This window comes from Tursiops truncatus, chromosome 12 (genome assembly GCF_011762595.2).
Source record: "Tursiops truncatus isolate mTurTru1 chromosome 12, mTurTru1.mat.Y, whole genome shotgun sequence".
Classification (NCBI taxonomy): domain Eukaryota; kingdom Metazoa; phylum Chordata; class Mammalia; order Artiodactyla; family Delphinidae; genus Tursiops; species Tursiops truncatus.
In genome coordinates, this window is record NC_047045.1 from 14248376 (window position 1) to 14272160 (window position 23785).

The 23785-nt window shown below is 35.8% G+C and overlaps 1 protein-coding gene across 1 annotated transcript in view; it reads left to right on the forward strand.

The window, feature by feature from the left end:
- The window catches only part of IRAK1BP1 (interleukin 1 receptor associated kinase 1 binding protein 1), a 35969-nt gene extending 13629 nt beyond the window's left edge, over window positions 1-22340 (forward strand). Inside the window, exons 2-4 of the mRNA XM_019929324.3 lie at window positions 5650-5715; window positions 21605-21735; window positions 21843-22340. Of these exons, the coding sequence (XP_019784883.1) occupies window positions 5650-5715; window positions 21605-21735; window positions 21843-22113 (468 nt within the window). The 3' untranslated portion in view covers window positions 22114-22340. The remainder of the gene's footprint in view (window positions 1-5649; window positions 5716-21604; window positions 21736-21842) is intronic.
- The last annotated feature ends 1445 nt before the right edge of the window (window positions 22341-23785 follow it).

Below are 23785 nucleotides of genomic sequence, written 5' to 3' on the forward strand. Positions count from 1 at the left end.
GTAACTTACATATCTGATAAAGGACTTGCATCAAGAATATATAAAGAACTCAATTCAATAATAAAAAAACAAGTAGCTCAATTAAAAAGCACAAAATATCTGAACATATACTTCACCAAAGAATATATACAGATGGCAAGTAAACACATGAGAAGATCCTCGACATTGTCATTAAAGAAATGCAAATTAAAACCACAATGAGATGGCACTATGCACCTATTAGAATGACTAAAATCCAATATCATTGATGATAGCAAATGCGGGCAAAGATGTAGAACAGAAATTTTCATTCATTTCTGATGAGATTGCAAAATGGTACAGCCACTTCGAAAGAGTCTTACAGTTCCTTATAAAGTTAGACTACCATGGGAACCATTAACCCACAAAAGAATTAAAGACTTATGTTCACATATAAATTTGTGCAAGCAGTTTATAGCGGCTTTATTCATCAATTGCTAAAACTAAAACTTTAGAACTTGGAAGCGACCAAGATGTCTTCAACAGGGGAATGGATAACTGTTACATCCGTGCATTGGAAAATTTTTCAGCAGTAAAGAGGTACAGGCTATTGATTGACAGAAGAACATGGGCAAATCTTAGATATTATAAGTGAAAGGAGCCAGATCCAAAAGGTTTATATTTTATGATCCATTCATGTGACATTCTGGAAAAGGAAAACTATAGGGACATAAATCAGTGGACAGGGGTTGTTGGATGGCAAAGTTGTTGACTATAAAGGAGATGCACAGAGGAACTTTTCAAGGGAAAGAACTATTCTTTGTGGTTCTGGGGTGGTGAATACATTTGTCAAAACCCATAAAACTGTAAATCACAAAGAGTGAACATGAATGTATGCAAATTGGAAAAAAAAAAAGACATCGAAAAAAGATTAGTTCCAGAACAAAATCCAGACTGTGACAGATGAACCTAACTCTATTACAAATGAGTGAAATAACTGCACTGAACATGGGGGTGGGAGGTGAGAGGAGTATCCTAAGTAAGTCTGGAAAATTGTATTTTACTAGAAACTAAGGATAAAGATGAAAGATACGTAAATACTATCCTCCAGTTAGTAAATTTGTTTTCCAAGGGGATGCTGGTTAACAGTTCTGAAACTGCTTTACATGTATAGTAGGCTTGAAAAATAGTAAGTGGTTGGTGGGTGATGGGAGCCAGGTTTCTCACTATTGTAGAGGGAAGTTACAGATAAGAAGGGAAGGTTAGAATGAACTCTGTGGTTCTTAATGAGAGTTGGAAACATCAAGGTGAACTCGTGTTTAGCTTGGAATATGTGCACATGGATAGATACAGAAACAATTGTAGATGTATGTGTATATGTGAGTTTGTACACATAAATGTATTATCAAACTCTGTCCACTGAGAGGGCCTACACAGAATGACACTTGAGTAGTGATGAGCAGTCTCAACACCCAGGTCTTGGTTCTAAATAGCAATCTCAAAGAAAAGATGGTAAGCTTCTTAGTGAAGTGGCTGATTCTAGGGCTGGGCAGGGAAGCCACGACATGAGCCTATAGCATCTTGAACCAGAAGGTAAGGAAGTGCTCAAAAAATAAAAGGATGGATGGATGTCAAAGGGATATAAGATCCAACCTGAAAGAAGTCTCAATAGCCAAAGCTAGAACAATTTGAGCAACAAAATAAATAATGTAGTATTTATTGAGTGACTATGGGCTAGACCTAGTGACTTGCCTTCTATGAATAAAGCATGGAAAGGGAAAAATAGTAACTTTACAGTAAAGGACCCTGTCAGACATTACCTTAACCAAGTGATCAAGGTTATCATCATGAGTAATATCACATGGATATCATGTACCCCCCTGATATGTTGCAATGAGAAGGGCGCTTCACCTCTGTGATATTCTTTCCTAAAGCCTATAACCGTGGTCTGACCATGAGGAAGAGCTACCAAACAAACCCAAATTGAGGGACATCCTGCAAAATACCTGATCAAAACCTTCAAGGTTATGAAAACAAGAGAAGACTGAGAAATTCTCTTAGATTACAGGAGACTAAGGAGACATGATGAATTAATGCAATGTGGTATCACAGATTGGATTCTGAAATAGTAAAAGAACATTAATAGAAAAATTGGTGAAATGCAAGTAAAGTTTGGAATTTAGTTAATGGTTATATACCAATGATGGTTTTTTAGTTTGACAGATGCACCATGGTAATAAAAGATGGTAACATCAGAGAAATCTGAAACTGAGCTATATGGAACTGTATACTATCTTAGCAACTTTTCTGTAGATTTTAATTTTTTCTAAAATAAAGGTTATTAAAAGGTTACAGAACACCATGTAGAGTATAATTTCATTTATGGAAAAGTCTATACATAGATAGACTATACATAGATATGTTTATATGCATTGATAGATGACTTAAAATGTTTACTGAAATTTTTTTTTTTTTTTTGCGGTACGCGGGCCTCTCACTGTTGTGGCCTCTCCCGTTGCGGAGCACAGGCTCCGGACGCGCAGGCTCAGCGGCCATGGCTCACGGGCCCAGCCGCTCTGCGGCATGTGGGATCTTCCCGGACCGGGGCACGAACCCGTGTCCCCTGCATCGGCAGGCGGACTCTCAACCACTGCGCCACCAGGGAAGCCCTGAAATTTTAATACTACTGGGTTTAGAGACTTATTACTTTGTTCTTTTCTCTAGTATTAGATATTTATTAATTAGCATATATTATTTTTATAAAAGCAATAACATTGTTAAGTGCAACAGTAAAAGCTACTTTCTTTTCAGCTACCTTTCCTAAAATTATTTCTCTAATAATTTTTTAATCAGAAGTTTTATATGTATTTATTAAGTGAAGTGGGGGGAAAAATGAAAAAAAGACATCCAAGAAAATAGAAGATGTGTTTACATGTCATAAGAGAATATTAAATGACAGAAATGCTTTATGTTTCAAGTTTCATGTTTTCAACTTCAAGCAATGTATACAGTACTGGTTTATTTTATCTATATCCATATTGTAATTTTTCTACAATGAGTAAATATTACGTTCATCATAAAAAATGAATATTTTCATGGTAACAGACATCAGAGCTATAATTAGAACTTAAGTTCAGATTTTCAGCTTAAAGCTTTTTAGAATTTTCTAGGTCATATAATGGCTTGAAATTAGTGTATACCTTAAAATTCAGGTGCAGCTAAATCCCTTACCAAATAACTTATAATTAAATAATTATTGGGCATAATATTCTTTATTTAGCATATATTTTTAAAGATACAAAAATTTGGGGGAAGGGTGAGCTGTGACAGGGTGAGAGAGAGTCATGGACATATATACACTAACAAACGTAAGGTAGATAGCTAGTGGGAAGCAGCCGCATGGCACAGGGATATCAGCTCGGTGCTTTGTGGCCGCCTGGAGGGGTGGGATAGGGAGGGTGGGAGGGAGGGAGACGCAGGAGGGAAGAGATATGGGAACGTATGTATATGTATGACTGATTCACTTTGTTATGAAGCAGAAACTAGCACACCATTGTAAAGCAATTATACCCCAATAAAGATGTTAAAAAAAAAAAAAAGGATAGGCTCTTCAGCAGTGGATTCTTTATTGAATGTTCACAATGGTGAATAGTCGCATGCAGAAGAATGAAACTGGACCCTTATCTCATACCATATACAAAAATCAACTCAAAATGGATTAGAGACTTAAATGTAAGACCTGAAACTATAAAACTACTAAAAGAAAACATAAGGGAAAGCTCCACGACAACCATTGGCAATAATATTGAGGGGCGTATCTATTTTTAATGTATTTTCTATGTAACTTTTGATATGTATTTTATGTATTTGACATGATTAAGCCAAAAAAATAATCCACCTAAGCGGAAATTGGTTGGCCAACATGCACTGAATAATTCCTATGTGTCACTCTTGGCAGTGACCTTACCAATGCCACAAAGGACCCATGATCTAAGAAACAAACTGCATTTAAAGACCAGTGGGGCCCAGGAGTTGACCATAGCTCCATCCCTGAAGTTCCAACATTGTATGATTGTAGCAAATATCATAACCTGTTCAATTTATTAGGGGTCAGCAAATAAAGCAATGCAATAGTGGGAAAATAAAAAGATGCAAAAATTTATAAAATATAAGTTCTGTCTATCCCCAAGGATGGGAGTAGGTCAAGAATTCATTTCACTAAATTTTAAAACCCTTTTGAAATGTAAATAAGAAATTTAACTTTTTAACCAGAATTATATAACCTATACTTACCCAGAGAATCAAAAAGCATTAATATTACTTTTCTAAGAACAGACTGCTTGGGTCCAGTATTTCAGGAAATATTTATATCATAATGGTATAGCATGTGTGTTTGCTGAGTGCCTTCTGTGTCAAGCATTTTATTTACAACTTTTCATTAAATCCTCAGAACAGTCCCATGTGATCTTGGGGTAACAGCAGTGAATGGCAGCTTGAAGCAAGATCTTAGTTCCTTGCCTGGGAATCGAACCTGGGCTGCCTGGGTGAAAACGAGGAATCCTAACCACTAGACCACCAGGGGCTAGTGGCTAGAAGCAGAGCCCTCGCTCTTGACCTCTTTGAAAAACGAATTTTACAGAGACCAAGGTTGTAAAGCAGACACAGAGTTTATTAGAAGCACAGCACGTGTGGTAGAGCACAAAGAAAAGCAGTTTATTTAGGACAGAAGCAAAGCAGAGCTACACACTCAGAGAAGAGTGTGGGCATCTTCGCTAATAAAGAGCGCTAAAGGCGTGGTTTAAATTGCTTATGTAGGGGCCATCTTCCAGGTCTTTGTTTTCCTCTGGCCAATCATCTTGCTTGTTCCCCATATCCGATCTGACTCAGGGTCCTGTCTAATGTGCATGCGCATCTTTCGGCCAAGATGGATTCCAGTGTGCGGGTCTCTAGGAGACTGGCAGAACATATTATGGGTTAGCCCCCCCCCCCTCCTTTTTTGATCCCCTAGGAACTTTTCTGTACATGTGAAGTTGGGGAGGTCTCCTTGACCTGAAGAATGAAGACGTGGTCATCTTATCTTTTTACTGCAGCAGAGCTTAGTTCCTCTCTGCTCCTGCTGTTATCTTTTTCCTTGAAATGTCGTCAGGGGCCAGGGTGTGGTAGGGAGACAAGCTCCAACTGCTCAGTCTGACACACTCCAGCTGCTCAGCCTGGGACCTCCTACCTCACATGTAGTGTAACCTAATTTTATAAATGTGGAAACTAAATCTCAAAAATGTTGAGTAACTTGCCCAAAGTTGTGTACGATATGTTCAGTAAATTTGTATTATTTGTAAATTAAACATTTTTAAAACTCTGACATTCCTACAACATTCAGAATGCTTTATGTACAAATAATTCTTCATATATATATGTATACACCACCCTAAGTTCATACTTTTTGTACTAGCTAATGTAAAAATTACTACAAGTGTAGCCACAATTATGATGAAATTTCAGCAAATATGTATAAGTTTCTGAATTTATTTTATGTTACTTTTAGGAAAGTATTAAAACACCAGGCAAACCAGTTCTTTCTGCATATTTTGTCATTCTGATTTTAATAAGTTCAGGTTTATGCTTTATGTTTTAGAGTAATTGCATTTAGTAACCAAACATTTAGTAATCATACTTTTGTACTTTCTGTTTCAGTCAGAAAATGTAACTGTGACAAAGGATTTTCAAAGGGTAGAAAATGCTTATCACATGGAAGCAGAGGTATGTACTTATCTTAAATAATTGGAAACACCACGACTTGTGGGGACAGTTTGCATTTAATTTTATTCTTGAAACTCAGTGTATATGAGAAATGCTTCTCATGGTATTGATAAAAGATCATTTTTCTCAGTCATTTTTGGTGTTACATATCTGGATGAGCTTTTAAAATAAATTTAATGAGATTTAAGAGAAATTGTTTTGAAGTGGAATAAAAATAGCAGATGGAAGTAGCATTTAATTGCCACGTGAATAAAATTTTAGTAATGTTATCATCTAGTGAGCAGGAAGCACTACAAAAGAAAAATTTCTTCTCCTCCGATAAATAGCAAATTAATAGTCATAGAATAAAGGACTGAAAGACTTTTCAACATTCTTTTGGTTCACAATGTAATTTTATTGTTTTGTGTTCAGGTTTATTTAAAAATAAAAACTACTCAACCTTTGCACAAATTAAAAAGAACAAAATATTTTTGTACACTCAATTAATGAAAACACTTAGTTCCTAAAACTGTCGAGCTTTTTACTTATCTTTAAAGATTGTATGATCAGGATTTTATGACACCAGAGTATGTTATATGTACTTGTGGCTAGGTTACAAGACTGCTCTCTCTTCCTGGCTCCAAACATCTTGGGGTACTTTGGGGCAGTCAGGCTGCCTCCTTTGCCCCAGGAAACAAACAGGAATGAGATTTGAATGGAATATTGTTTATCTAATCAGAGAATCTTTGCCATTAGAGGTGTAAAATACCTCAAGAAATCAACTAGTCCTACCTTCAGGCAGATAATAAATTATTTTTTCTAATTTTAAGGGTGTGACCTTAGGCTTAGATAGCTTAGGCTCAGATTTTTCAAAGATCATATTATAAGAATTAGAATGGAAATTAGGATCCTGGCTTCTTACCTCTTGAGATAGTAATTTCCATAACACACTGTTGTCCCTATACTTACTTTAATAAATTTATAATTTCTTCACTTAAAATTTAACCATCTTATGATGATTTTAGGGATCCATTTGGCAAATGTTATTCTGTAGTAGTGGGGACCAAAACATACCTTTCAAAACAGGATGAAGAGCGGTCTGGTAAGATTCCATACTATGGAAGTCAAAGACTGGGAGTTGTTCTAGCATCCTCCAGTAGTTATTACCTGTTTGGACTTCAGGTTGTAGTGAACATAGATGGGCTCTGGTTATCTTAGTTAATGGGGTTTGTTGTGAGGGTACACTAGTAAGTACACGAGCAGGAAAAGGAACAGTCCCAGCAAACATTCAGCCAGGCTTCATGGAAAACTGGCCAGTTTTTCAGACTGATTTATTCTAGGGACTGACCCGCCACGTACAGAGTGTGCTTTAGAGCTGCTTATTTTGTTGTAAGACACGGCTAAGTGAGGACTTGGCTGAACTCTACTCCTCGTCCTTTTGCTGTACTTACCTTTTTAATGTCTTGTATTTGAATTTCTTAAGAGAGAATCTGATTATATTTTGTATAGGGCTTCCCAGTAGCCAGAACTCTTATATAGTGTAGTCTAATACATGATTGCCCTTAAGTCAGCATCAGCAGAGACCAGGATGGTAGGGTCCTGAGGTATAAAGTATGCCAACCTGTGCATAAAGAACAATGTGTGGCTTTATGGCTATGGCTATAGTGAACACCAAAACCTAATATCTGATGTATACCAATATTCTCGCAGATAGTTAAATATACAGACTAAGATTAGATGGTAGAACATGACTTTTCACATAATACCTGAAATTTTCATCCTGAAAGGCACTTCAGAGATTCTTTTTCTAACCTCCCGCCTACCCTGCTGCTTCAGCTTATTTTAAAGATAAGATATTGAAAGTTAGAAATTATCTAAGTGAGTTCTTTAAGGGTGGGTGGGTGTTTGTATGTTTGGGGTTGGAGTAAAACCTTGGCTTTGCAATTCTTATATCTCTACTCTTTCCACTTCTCATGTTGTTTTCCTGTTACAATTTCAGTGTTGGAGGGATTTTAAAAACCTGGGATATAGTAGGCATTCAATAAAAGTCTATTAAATAGAAAAAATAGTATAACCAGTTTCCCCCCTCCTTTTCCTTGCATGTTTCCATGTGTCAGGTGTTTTCCATACATTATCTCATCTAATTTTCTTTTAACTCTTCATCTTTTTTGTGAAATATTTTATACATAGATAGGTATGAATATAAAAGGCCAATTCCATTTTCAGACATCTAATCAATATACAATTTTCTAACATTAAACCAAGAATTGACTTACTAGTACTTATCCATTTTAATTATGTACCTCTCCAAGGACAAAACAAATATTTCTTCCTAGAACTATATACTTGAGGTTCAGTATCATATTAATGCTACTTTTTTCTTCTCCAAGTGTAAGGATCCCCAGTTTCTTTGGTCATTTCTTAGATGACAAGCTCTCTCTTTTGTTAACCAATTTCCTCCTAAAGCATCTACAACTATAGTGTCCTAATTGTGATTCCATATTAGAGAAAGATGATTATCTTCCCTATTCTGGAAAGTGTATTTCTAATAACACATATACGCCTGAACATTTTGGCACTTGCATCACATTGTTCCCTTCTGTTGAGCTTACAGTCATAAACAATGATGACAACTAAAAAAGTGTCTTTCTCACTTGGGGCTTTTAAATCATATTTCTCCTATCATATAGTTTGTTATTATCACCCTGTGTTCAGCAAAAATACTGCTCAAAATTGAAGGCCAACTATAGACTTTTTCAGAAAGCTGAAAGAATTCATTACCTGTAGACTTGCAATACAAGAAATGCTAAATGAAATTGGGTAGGTGGAATGAAATGGTACTAAAAAGGAATAGGAATCTACACAAAGGAATGAAGAGCACTGAAAATGGTAACTACACAGGTAGATATGATATTTTTCTTATATCATCTCTATTTCTCTACATCTATATAAAAGATAATTGTTTGAACAAAAATGACAATGACGAACTTTAGGAATTCTAACATATGTAAAAGTAAAACATACAACAGCAATAGCAGGAAGGTCAAGAAGGGAGAAATAGAAGTAGAATATTGTAGGTTTCTTATATATGAAATTGTATATCTCCTGAAGGTAGATTGTGATAAACATGTATATACTATAAACTCTAAAGCAGACACTAAATTAACAACAACAACAAGAGTTATAGCAAAGAAGCCAATGAAGGATATCAAATAGAATAATAAAAATATACTCAATCCCCCCAAAAAAAGGCAGAAAGTGGGGAGGGGGAGAAAAGAAAATATGAGACAAATAGTATAGCAAGATCAGAGGTTTAAATGTAACCATATCAATAATCAAATTAAATATAAATATTCTAAATACCTCCATTAGAAGGCTTATATTTCAGATTGTATTAAAAAACACACCTCACCTGTAAGCTGCTTGCAACAAACATACTTTATTTTTTTTTCTTTTATTAATAGAATTTATTTTTTTATATCTTTATTGGAGTATAATTGCTTTACAGTGGTGTGTTAGTTTCTGCTGTATAACACAGTGAATCAGCTATACATATACATATATCCCCATATCTCCTCCCTCTTGCATCTCCCTCCCACCCTCCCTATCCCACCCGTCTAGGTGGTCACAAAGCACCGAGCTGATCTGCCTGTGCTATGCTGCAATGAAGTGAGAGAGTAGCATTAACATATATGCACTACCAAATGTAAAATGGATGGCTAGTGGGAAGCTGCCGCATAGGACAAATGTACTTTAAATATGAGGGCACCAACTGGTTAAAAGTAATGGCAGACTTTCAGTTTCTTAGTCTACGTGTTAGGAGCTTAGAAGTCACCACTGCATCCTAACAAGTAAAAAGCTGAAAGAAAACTGAAAAATCAACAACTCTTCTAGGATCCATAAGAGAGGTGAGCATACAGGGCACACTGCTACCCCCCAAACTGTAGAGACAGACAGGCAGACACAGTGAGTCACAGCTTACTAGAGCAGAGACAACAGAAACCACCTCCAGAAACGGTGCCCGGATAGGAAACTCTGAACTATAATTGACAAATTCCTGGAGGCTCAGTGTGGACAACTCTGAGAATTAAAACTCTAGAGGATCCAGTCATAGAGGGGGACCCACAGTTTTGTGAGATTTACCTCCACGTGCTCGACTAGGTTCTCACTGTGAAGATGGGAAAAAACTTCCCTAGTGTGTCTGGCAGAGGGAGGGGAAAAGGAACCATTTTGAAATATGCCAGAGTACTCTGTTCTTCTTAAGAAAGTCTGTCCTCAGGAGAAACTAGTTAAGCAGACCCTAACCTGCTGGTATATTATCAGAGCCTAACTAACCAGAGGGAAGGGAAATACCGAAATCCAATCCACTCTAGCCATCTTCTTCTACCTGAAGAGGAGGAGAAAACAACAACAACAACAACAGCTCAGAAATACTTGTGAAGTTCAGTCTGGAGGCACTGGCTCACTAAAAAACTGAGAATCATAAAACAGTAGAACACTTTCCCTCTCCCTATATCTTACCACCACATTACTAAAGACTTATTTACAGCAGTTCCTTTTACTCAATATATCATGTCCAGTTATCAAGGAAAAAATTACAAGGCACACCAAAAGGCAAAAAATGCAGTTTGATGAGACAGTGCAAACATCAGAACTAGAGATGGTAGGGGTGTTGGAACTATCAGACTGAGAATTTAAAACAAATATGATTAATGTGCTAAGAGGTCTAATGGATAAGTAGACACCATGCAAGAACAGATGAGCAACATAAGCAGAGAGATTGAAATCCTAAGACCCAAAAAGTAATACTAGAGATCAAAAACACTGTAACAGAAATGAAGAATGCTTCTGATGGATGCAGAAGACTGGATGCAGTAGAGGAAAGAATCTCTAGGCTTGAGGGTATCTCAATAGAAACCTCAAAAACTGAAAAGCAAAGAGAACAAAAACTGGGGGAAAAAAAAAACCCAGAATATCCAAGGACTATGGGACAACTACAGAAGGTATAACATACACATAATGAGAGTACCAGAAGGAGAAGAGAGAAAGGAACAGAAGAAATATTTGAAGCAATAATGACAGAGAATTTCCCCAATAAATGCCCAAAAAGACCCCTACTGGTGAGCATATTATTTTCAAACTACAAAAAATCAGAGATAAAGAAGAAAACGTGAAAGAAGCCAGAGGTAAAAACACTTTACCTATAGAGGAAGAAAAACAAGAATTATACCTGACTTTTCCTCTGAAACCATACAAGAAAAGAGAGAGTGGAGTTTAAACACTTAAAGTGTTGAGAGAAAAAAAAACCCCAACCTAGAGTTCTCTACACAGTATCCTTCAAAATTGAAGGAGAAATAAAGACTTTCTCAGACAAAAATTGAGGGAATTTGACTAAGACTGTTTTTTCGGGGGGTGGGGAGGGTGTTTTTGTTTCTGGCCGCACCATGCAATTTGCAGGATCTTTCCCAACCAGGGATTGAACCAAGGCCACTGCAGTGAAAGCCCGGACTCCTAACCACTAGGCCAGCAGGGAAGTCCAAAAATTGAGGGAATTTGTTACCATTAGGGCTGCCTTGCAACAACTGTTAGAAGAAGTTCTTTGGAAAGAAGGAAAATAATATAGATCAGAAACCTGGATCTATGTAAAGAAAAGAAGAACATCAAAAAAGGAGTAAGTGAAGGTAAAATACTTTTATTTTTCTTATTCTTTTTCTTAACTTCTTATTTTATATTATAGTTGATTAACAATGTTGCATTAGTTTCAGGTGTACAGCAAAGTGATTCAGTTATACATATACATGTATCTCTTCTTTTTCAAATTCTTTTCCCATTTAGGTTGTTACATAATATGGAGCAGAGTTCCCTGTGTTATAGATATTTTTCTTATTCTTAATCAATCTAGTGAATACCAGTTTGTTTAAAGTAATAGCAACAATATATTCAATTTTGTATGCTTATGCATGTTTCTTATATATATACTTGTGTATGCTGATATATAAGTGAAATGAATGACTGTAATGATACAAGAGATGGGATGGAGGAATTAGGATTATTTTGTTATTATAAGGTACTCACACAACCCATAAAGTGGTATAGTGTTATTTAAAAGTGGACTTGGATTAGCTGTAAATATGTATTGCATACTTTAGAGAAACCACTAAAAAAGCTTAAAAATATATAACTGATATGCTAAGAAAGGAGAAAAAAGGGAACCATGAAATGCTCAGTTAAAATCACAAGGGCTTCCCTGGTGGCACAGTGGTTAAGAATCCACTTGCCAGTGCAGGGGAAATGGGTTCCAGCCCTGATCCAGGAAGATCCCACATGCCGCGGAGCAACTAAGCCTGTGTGCCACAGCTACTGAGCCTGCGCTCTAGAGCCCACAAGCCACATCTACTGAGCCCGTGTGCCATAATTACTGAAACCCGTGCACCTAGAGCCTGTGCTCTGCAACAAGAGTAGCCACTGCAATGAGAAGCCCATGCACTGCAACAAAGAGTAGTCCCTGCTTGCAGCAACTAGAGAAAGCCCACACACAGCAACGAAGACCCAACACAGCCTAAATAAATAAATAAATGAAAAAAATTTTTTAATCACAAAAGGCAGAAGACAGAACTTAGAAAAAGGAACAAGGGCAACAAATAAACAGTAAAGAATATGGTGGATATTAATCCAACTATATCAGTAATGCTTTGAACATCAGTGGTCTAAACGCAGCAATTAAAAGAGAGATTGTCAAAGTGCATCAAAAAACACTACCCAACTATATGTTATCTGTGAGAAATCCATTTTAAATATAAAGACATATATAGATTAAAAGTAAATCCATGGAGAAAAATTAATCATGCTAACACTAATCAAAAGAAAGCAAGAGTCACTATTGTAATTTCAGACACAACAGACTTCATAACAAGGAGTTATCAGGGATACAGAAGGGCATTAGGTAACGATACAGGGGCAATTTTCCCAGAGCCATAACAATCCTTGGGGACTTCCCTGGCAGTCCTGTGGTTAAGACTCTGCACTTCCAGTGCAGGGAGCATGGGTTCGATCCCTGGTTGGGGAACTAAGATCCCACATGCTGCGTGGTGGCACAGCCAAAAAAAAAAAAACTCCTTAACGTGCATTCCCCAACTACATGAGGCAAAAACTAATAGAACTGCTAGGAGAAATAGATGAGTCTGCTATCATAGTTGGAGTCTCCAACTCCCTTTATCAAGAAGGGACAGATTCAGCAGGCATAAAATCAGTAAGGACCTAGTTGAACTTAACAGTACCATCAATTCACTGGATAGAATGGACATCTATAAATTACTTCCTCCAAAAACAGTATTCTTCTTCTCAAGCTCTCATGGAGCATTCACCAAGATAGAACACATTTGGAGTTTGGGTCTTTTGAGCACAATCCACCCATTCTCATTGCTTGGCCCTGCAGTAAACCTTTACTTCCCGTGCCCCCCCCCACCAAAAAATACATTTTAGGCCAAAACTTATACCTTAACAAATTTAAAAGGATAGATCATATAATGTCTGCTCTCTGACCACAGTGGCATTAACCTAGAAATCAATAACAGAAACATAATTGGAAAATCCCAAAATACATGGAGATTAAACAACACACTTCTGAATAACATGGGTCAATGAAGAAATCTCAAGAGAAATTTTAAAATATTTAGAACTAAATGAAAGTGAAAATACAGTTTATCAAAATGTGTGAGATACAGTGAAAGCAGCTTAGAGAGAAATTTTAGCATTGAATGCATATAGTAAAAAGAAGAAAAATCTAAAATAAATAATGTTTCCACCTTAGGAAACTAGAAAAAGAAGAGCAAATTAAGTCCAAAGTAAGCAGAAGAAAAATAATAAGAATTAGAGCAGAAATCAGTGAAACTGAAAACAGGAAATCAATAGAGAAAATTAGTGAAACCAAAAGCTAGTTCTCTGAAAATATCAATAAGATCGATAAGCTTCTGGCCAAACTAAAGGGGGGAAAAAAGAGAAAGAACAAATTACTAATATCAGAACTGAAAAAGGAGACATCACCACAAATCCTATGGAAATGCATTACAAGATAAGAAAACTACAGACCAATCCCTCATGAATATAGAGGCAAAAATCTTCAACAAAATATTTCCTACATACCAGCAACAAACAAGTAGAATTTGAAATTAAAAACAATTTTCCATAGCACCCCAAAACATGAACTACTTGGGTGTATATCTAACAACATATATGTACAAGATTTATATGAGGAAAACTTTGACACTCTGATGAATTAGATTAAAGAAGAGCCAAATAAATGGAGAGATATTCCATGTTCATGGATAGAAAGACTCAATATGGTCTGGATGTCAGTTCTTCTTCTATAGATCTATAGATCTATAGATCTATCTATAGATTTGATGCAGTCTCAACCAAACTCCCAGTAAGTTATTTTGGGGATATTGAAAAAAAAATAATTCAAGTTTATATGGAGACGCAAAAGAACCAGAATAGCCAATACAGTATTGAAGGAGAAGAACAGAGTTGGAGAAATGACATTCCCTGACTTCAAGGCTTACTAAAAGGCATCAAAAATCAAGATAGTGTAGTAGTGTTTGAAGAACAGACAAACAGGTCAATGGAACAGAATAGAGAGCCAAGAAATAGACTCCTGTATAATCAACTGATTTTTGAGAAAGGAACAAAGGCAGTACAATGGGGCACAATCATCTTTTCAACAATTGGTGCTGGAACAACAAGACATCCACATACAAAAAAAAAAGCATCTAGATACAGACCTTGCACCCTTCAAAAAATTAACTCAGAATGTATCATAGACCTAAAGGTAAAACACAAAACTATAAACATATGAGAAAACCTAGATGGCCTTGAGTATCACACTGACTTTGTAGATACAACACCAAAGGCATTGATCCATGAAAGAAATAATTGGTAAGCTGGACTTCATTACAGTTAAAAACTTCTGCTCTGTGAAAGACAATGTCAGGAGAATAATAAGAGAAGTCACAGACCCAGAGAAAATATTTGCAAAACACACTTATTTTAAAGGACTGCTATCCAAAATACACAAAGAACTCTTAACCTCAACAGTAAGAAAAAAAAAAATTAAAAATAAACCAAAGACCTTAACAGATGCCTCACTAAAAAAGATATATAGATGGTAAATAAGCATATGAAAAGCTGATCCACATCATATGTTATTAGGCAGCTGCAAATTAAAACAAAAATGAAATGTCACTGCACACTTATTAGAATGGCCAAAATCTGGAATGCTGACAACACCAAATGCTGACGAGGTCGTGGAACAAGAGGAGCTCTCACTCATTCCTGGTGGGAATGCAAAATGGTGCAGTCATTTTGGGAGACAAAGTTTCCTATAAAACTAAACATATTCCTACCACATGATGCAGCAATCATGCTCCTTAGTATGTACCCAAAGGAGGTGAAAATGTATGCTCACATAGAAACGTGCACATGGATATTTGTAGCAGCTTCATTCATAATCGCAAAATTTGGAAGCAACAAAGATGTCCTTCAGTAGGTGAATGGATACATAAACTGGTACATCCAGAAAATGGAATATTATTCATCACTAAAAAGAAATAAGCTCTCAAGCCATGAAAATAGGTATGAACCTTAAATGCCTATTACTAAGACAATCAGAAAAGGCTACAAACTGTATGATTCCAACTATATGACATTCTGGGAGAAGAAAAACTATGGAGACAGTAAAAGGATCAATGGTGCCAGCAGTTAGGGGGAGGGTGGGATGAATAGGGGGTGCACAGAGGAATTTTAGGGCAGTGAGAGTATTCTGTATGAAACTATAATGATAGATGCATGTCAGCATACATTTGTACAAACCCAGTGAATATAAAACACCAAGAATGAACTCTAATGTAAACTGTGGACTTCTGGTCATTATGCTGTGTCAGTGTATTGGGTTGGCCAAAGGTGTTATGGAAAAACCTGAAAGAACTTTTTGGTCAACCCAGTAGGTACACATATTGTAACAAATGTACCAGTCTGGTGGGGAATGTTGATTATGGTGGGGGGGGGACTATGTGTGTGGGGGGTAGAAGGGTATATATGGAAAACCTCTGTTCCTTCCTGTCAATTTTGCTGTGTGCCTAAAACTTCTCTAAAAAAATAAAGTTTTAGAAAAACAGATCAATGTGTTATTTAAGGCCTGTGTTTCCTTATTCATTTTCAGTCTGGATTATCTGTCCATTGATGTAAGTGGGATTTTAAAGTCCCCTACAATTATTGTGTTACCACTGATTTCTCCTTTTATGTCTGTTAGTATTTGCCTTATATATATAGGTACTCCTATGTTGAGTGCATATATATTTACAATTGTTATATCTTCTCCAACACATTAGTCCAAATGGACTTAATTGATATATACAGAGCATTCCAGTAGAAAGCAGCAAAATACACATTCTTTTCAAGTGCACATGGTTCCATGTGCACATTCTCCAGGATAAATCACATGCTAGGCCACAAAACAAGTCTCAGTAAATTTAAGAAAATTGAAATTGTATCAGGCATCTTTTCTGACCACAATGCTATACGACTGGAAATCAACTATTTAGAAAAACTGCAAAAAAACACAAACGTGGAGGCTAAACAATATGCTACTAAACAAGCAGTGGATCACCGAAGAAATCAAAGAGGAAGTCAAAATATACCTAGAGACAAATGAAAATGAAAACATGACAGTCCAAAACTTATGGGACACAGCAAAAGCAGTTCTAAGAGGGAAGTTTACAGCAATACAAGCTTACCTCAGTAAACAAGAAAACTCTCAAGTAAACAACCTAACCTTACATCTAAAGCAAAAGAACTAACAAAACCCAAAGTTAGTAGAAGGAAAGAAGTCATAAAGATCAGAGCAGGAATAAATGAAATAGAAATGAAGAAAACAATAGAAAAGATCAATGAAACTAAAAGCTGGTTCTTTGAAAAAATAAACAAAATTGATAAACCTTTAGCCGCACTCATCAAGAAAAGAAAGGACAGGGCCCAAATCAATAAAATCAGAAATGAAAAAGAAGTTACAACTGATACCACAGAAATACAAAGGATCGTAAGAGACTACTGTGAACAACTATATGCCAATAAAATGGACAACCTAGAAGAAATGGACAAATTCTTAGAAAGGCACAATCTCCCAAGACTGAACCAGGAAGAAATAGAAAATATAAACAGACCAATTACAGTAACGAGCTTGAATCAGTAATTTAAAAACTAACAACAAACAAAAGTCCAGGACCAGGTGGCTTCACAGGTGAATTCTACCAAACATTTAGAGAAGAGTTAACACCTGTCCTCTGAAACTATTCCAAAAAATTGCAGAGGAGTGAACACTTCAGAACTCATTCTGTGGGGCTAGCATCACTCTGATACCAAAACCAGATAAAGATATCACACACAAAAAAAGAAAATTACAGGCCAATATCACTAATTAACATAAATTCAAAAATCCCCAACAAAATATTAGCAAACCGAATCCAACAGTACATCAAAAAGATCATATACCATGATCAAGTGGAACTTATCCCAGGGATGCAAGGATTTTTCAATATCTGCAAATCAATCCATGTGACACACCACATTAACAAATTGGAGAATAAAAACCACATAATCATCTCAATAGGTGCAGGAAAAGCTTTTGATAAAATTCAACATCGATTTATATTAAAAACCCTCCAGAAAGCAGGCATAGAGGAAACACACCTCAACATGATAAAGGCCATATATGACAAACCCACCACTAACATCATTCTCAACAGTGAAAAGCTGAAAACATTTCCTCTAGGATCAGGAATAAGACAAGGACGTCCACCCTTGTCACTTTTATTCAACACAGTTTTGGAAGCCCTAGCTACAGCAATCAGAGAAGATAAAGAAATAAAAGGAATCCATGTTGGAAACGAGGAAGTAAAACTGTCACTGTTTGCAGATGACATGATACTATACATAGTAAATCCTAAAGATGCCATCAGAAAACTACTAGAGTTCATCAATTAATTTAGTAAAGTTACAGGATACAAAATTAATACACAGAAATCTGTTGCATTTCTATACACTAACAATGACATATCAGAAAGGGGAATTAAGGAAACAGTCCTATTTACCATCTCAGCAAAAAGAATAAAATACCTAGGAATAAATCTACCTAAGGAGGAAAAACACCTATACTCTGAAAACCATATGACAGTGATGAAACAAATTGAAGACAACACAAACAGATGGAAAGATATACCACGTTCTTGAATTGGAAGAATCAATATTGTGAAAATGACTGTACTACCGAAGGCAATCTACAGATTCAATGCAATTCCTATCAAGATACCAACGGCGTTTTTCACAGAACTAGAACAAATAATTTTAAAATTTATATGGAAACACAGAAGATCCCTAATAGCCAAAACAATCTTGAGAATGAGGAACAGAGCTGGAGGAATCATGCTCCCTGACTTCAGACTATACTACAAAGCTACAGTAATCAAAATAGTATGGTTCTGGCACAAAAACAGACACATCCATGAAACAGGATAGACAGCCCAGAAATAAACCCATGCACTTATAGTCAATTAACCTACAACAAAGGAGGCAAAAATATACAGTGGAAAAAAGACAGTCTCTTCAATAAGTGGTGCTGGGAAAACTGGCAGCTACATATAAAAGAATGAAATTAGAACATTCTCTTACACCATGTACAAAAATAAACTCAAAATTGATTAAAGACCTAAATGTAGGACTGGATAGCATAAAACTCCTAGAGGAAAACATAGGCAGAAAACTCTTTGACATAAATCACAGCAATATTTTTTGATCCGTCTCCTAAAGTAAAGGAAATAAAGGTAAAAATAAACAAATGAGACCAAATTAAACTTAAAAGCTTTTGCACAGCAAAGGTAACCATTGAAAAAAATGAAAAGACAACCTACTGAATGGGAGAAAATATTTGCAAATGATAAAACTACCATATGACCTAGCAATTCCACTCCTGGGTATATATCTGGAAAAAACAAAAACACTAATTCAAAACGATACGTGCACCCCAGTGTTCATCCAGCATTATTTGTAACTGCCAAGATACGGAAGCAACCTAAGTGTCCATCAACAGATGAGTGAATAAAGAAGCTATGGTGTATATGTGTGTGTGTGTGTGTGTGTGTACACAATGGAATACTACTGAGCCATAAAAAAAGGAATGAAATTTTGCCATTTGCAGCAACATGGATGGACTTGGAGGGCATTATGCTAAGTGAAATAAGTCAGACAAAGAAAGGCAAATACTGTATATCACTTACATGTGAAGTCTAAAAAATATAAAAAGCTAGTGAATAAAACAAAAAAGAAGCAGACTCACAGATATAGAGAACAAACTAATGGTTAGCAGTGTTGGGGGGCAGGGGCAATATAGGAGTGGGAGAGTGGAAGGTACAGACTATTGGGTATAAGATAGGCTCAAGGACATAGAGTTACAACACGAGGAATAGAGCCAATATTTTGTAGTAACTGTAAGTGGAAAGTAACCTTTTAAGTTGTCCAAAAAATAAAAAATTAAGTGCAACTATTTAAAAAAAAACAGATCAGTGGCTTTCAGGGGCTGGGATGTGGAGAGCACAGGGGAATTTGAGGAAGTTGATGGGACTGATCATAATGGTAGCTACATGAGTAAATGCATCTGTCAAAATTCATAGGACATATACTAAAAGGAGTGTATTTTGCTCTTTATAAGTTATGCCTTAATAAACCTGACTTTAAAAAAAACCAGCGCTTCCCTGGTGGCGCAGTGGTTGAGAGTCTGCCTGCCAATGCAGGGGACACGGGTTCGTGCCCTGGTCCAGGAAGATCCCACATGCCGCGGAGCGGCTGGGCCCGTGAGCCATGGCCCCTGGGCCTGCGCATCCGGAGCCTGTGCTCCGCAACGGGAGAGGCCACAACAGTGAGAGGCCCGTGTACCGCAAAAAAAAAAAAAAAATCAAAGGGGTGCATAAAGATATACCATGCTAACAATAACCAAGAGAAAGTTGTAGTGGCTATGATAATATCAGACAGAGTAGATTTCAAAGCAAAGAGTATTACCCAGATAAAGATGATTTTATAATGATAAATGGGTCAATCAAGAATATAACAGTCTTAAACACTTATACATTTAATATTAAAGCTTCAAAATACTTAAGGCAAAAATGATAGAACTGAAATATTTGAAATTTAAATAACATACTTCTCAATAACCCATGGGTCAAAGGAGAAGTTAAAAGAGAAATTAAAAAGTGCATACATTTAAGGGAGAATTTATGCCAATTCTGTACAAACTTTTCCAGAAAATGAAGAAGCTGGAATACTTTCCAACTCATTATTTGGAACCAGAAGATAACAAAACCGGTGGGGGTGGGGGGAGGGCGGGGGGACATTACAAGCAAAGAAAACTACAGACCAGTGGTCCATCATAAACTTATGTGCAGAAATTATAAACAAAACTTTAGCAAATCAAATCCAGTGATATATAAAAAGGATAATATATAATGACCAAGTATGGTTCATCCCTGGAATGAAAGGTTGTTTCAACATTCAAAAACTGGTCAATCTAGTTTATCATATTAACAAGAAAGAAACATATGATGATCTCAGTAGATGAAGAAAAACATTTAACAAAGTCCAACATCCATTCCTAATAAAAATTCTCAGCAAACTAGAAATAGTAGGAAACTTCCTCAAAATGATGAAGGGAACCTATGGAAAATCTACAGTTACCATCATATTTATTGATGAAACACTGATTGCTTTGTGCCTAAGATCAGGAACAAGACAAACGTATCTACTCTCACAACTTCTATCCAACATTGTACTTCAAGTTCTAGCCAGTGCAGTGAGGCATGAAAAAGAAAGAAAAGGCATCCATACTGGAAAGTAAGAAGTAAAACTGTCTTTGTTTGTGGACAGCATGACCATCAATGTAGAAAATCTAAAGGAATCTACAAAAAAACTATTAGAACTAATAAACATCAAAAATATAAAATACCTAGGGATAAATCTGATCTTTTAACTGTGTATGCTGAAAACTACAAAATATTGCTAAGAGAAATTAAAGAAGACCTAAATAAATGAAGAAACATACCTTGTTCCTGATTTGGAAGACTCAGTATCATTAAGGTATCAGGTCTTCCTTAATCTATATTTAGAGTCATTGCAACCCCACTCAAAATCCCAGTCAGCTTTAAAAAAAAAAAAAATGAAATTGACAAACTGATTATAAAAGACATTATTCACTTAGTATTGAAACCAGATAGAACATCAGTCTTCCCTGGATAACATTTATGATTAAAGGCAACTGTTCTTCAGTGTATAAGATGACTCAGGAGGTTACCTCATCCCTCTCTTTCTCTTTGCTGCTTCCACATATTTAAAGACAGAGGACATAGTGAAATAGATGAACTTCTGCATATAGATCTGAAAATAACTTTTGGAAGAAGAAACATACCTCAAATGACAGCAGTGAAGTATGAAGGAATTACCACTAATCAGGAAGCTAACTAATGGCATAGATGACTAAAGAGTCATGAAACATTCATCAGGGTTAGAATTTAGCTGAATAATAAAGTTGAAGAGGAAACCCTCCAGTTCTCTTTCATAAAAAGTCTCTGACTGATTTAATTAAAATGAAGTTTTAAATGTTCAAGTCAACATTAGATAAATTACAAAATTCATAAGCAAAAATAAATTTAATAACAAAATTTAGTTATAAGTACCAAGTAGGTCTTTCATATGTTACATACTATAAAATGACCTCATTGTAACCTGGCTTTACTTTTTTTAACTCACATTTAGAGAAAGATTTGAAATAATGCATCAGACATGAAAATAATTTCAATTGTCATTTCATTTACAGGTCTGCATTACATTTACTGAATTCGGAAAAATGCAAAATATTTGTAACTTTCTTGTTGAAAAGCTAGATAGCTCTGTTGTCATCAGCCAACCCCAGTTCTATCATACTCCAGGTTCTATTGAGAATCTTCGGTAAGTTAAGCACCTCTTTAAATTAATTATCAACCAATTAAACAAAACTATTCAGTGCTGCGGTTTGTTGACTGTCGTATTAATAATCTCTGCATTTAATTCCTAAGACGGCAAGCCTGTGTCGTTGCTGTAGAAAATGCATGGCGCAAAGCTCAAGAAGTCTGTAATCTTGTTGGCCAAACTCTAGGAAAACCTTTATTAATCAAAGAAGAAGAAATGAAAGAATGGGAAGGCCAAATAGATGATCACCAGTCATCCAGACTCTCAGGTTCGTTAACTGTACAACAAAAAATCAAAAGTGCAACAATACATGCTGCTTCCAAAGTATTTGTAACTTTTGAAGTAAAGGGGAGAGAGAAGAAAAAAAAACATACCTGAAATTCTGACCAAAATATATTGTGTTTGTATCTTTTTGTCTATTTTTATACTTTTTATAATGTTTGCTTTTGTCCTGAATATATGTATATTGTGTAGTATATAAGGTGTTTCTTCCTCAAGCCTGTCAATCCTTGAATATAGTTCCACAGAATACTTATGTTTACTTTCTGTTTTTGAAAACTTACTATGGGAAATACTCTTGGGAATAAATGTGTTATATGTGCACACTTGCATAGTGACAGTTCATATAAGTGTATGTGTAAATAATTTTATATTCCTACTACAGGACAAAATACTGACAGTTATTAACATGATTGTTAACATTCATAGAGAGAATGATGAGCAATACATAACTCTTGATAAAAGGGTAATGAGATATACTAAGAAAATATTTTGATGACAGACATAAAAGATAATATATTGACCAGACTCTCTTCACTAGGGCTCCTTTGATTATACCAGCACTCTCCAGTACAAATATATATAATGCAATCCATATATGTAATTTAAAATTTCCCAGTAGATACATTTTTTAAAAAGTGAAAAACAGTTGAAGCTAATTTTAATATTTTATTTAACCCAGTATATCCAAAATATTATCATTTCAGCATGTAATTATTCTTAAAATAATTAATGGATATTGTATATTCTTTTTTATACTAAGTTTTCAAAATCCAGTGTGTATTTTATATTACAGCACATCTCAATTCAGATGCTAAATTTTCATCAGAAATACTTGATCTGTATTTAAGTTTCTTAAAATATAGGTGGAAAAAATAGATTCACACACCCAGTTGTTCCAGACATTCTTGAAAGATCTAGTAACTGGATCACGTGTCAGTTTTTAAATTAAAAATGTTTTTTTAATTTAAAATTCAGTTCCTTAGTTGCACTAGCCACATTTCAAGGACTCGAAAGCCATAAGTAGGCAATGGCTACCGTGTTGGACAGTGCAGGGCCATACACTGAGAAAATACTGATCCTTAAGGCTATCTGAGCAAGTACATATCATTGCTATTGCATTATACACCATCTGCAGGTGTGTCTACATAAGCCAAGTCTGTTATGCAGCACAGGCTTTCCATTCCCTGCCATACAGCTAAGCCCTAGGGTTTTTCCTTTGATAGAGCTTGACACTCATATACCAATGTTTCTTTCCTATAACGTATTCCAGTATGTAGTTTTCATCCCCACCCACTTTCTTAAGTGGCACTAAAACCGCTTAATCCATCTCTTCTGCAGTATCCTTGGTGGGAAGGAGTGTGGAAGCTAAGAAGAAAAATTTTAGAATCCAACACCGCTATTTTAAAATCCTGATTTTACTACTAGAACGTAAGCTCCTTTAGAATGGAGATCTTGTCTTTCTCATTCACAGCTGCATTCTCAGTCTTAGCATAGTGACAGGGCCAACACAGAGTAGGCTCTCAAATATCTGCTGAGCAATGTACTGGTTATAGAAACTTGGCAAGGCACTTTAATTTCTTTAAGCTTCTCTTTCCTCACCAATGAAATGAGGCTAATAATACCTACCCTCCAGTGTTACTATAAGGATTAAAGTTGATAACTGTAAGACCACAAGAATAATGCCTAGCACATAGCAGTTACTTGGTAAATGGTAGCCACTATACCAGCTGCATTCTTTGATTATTGTCAACCCAAGTAAAAGTTGGCT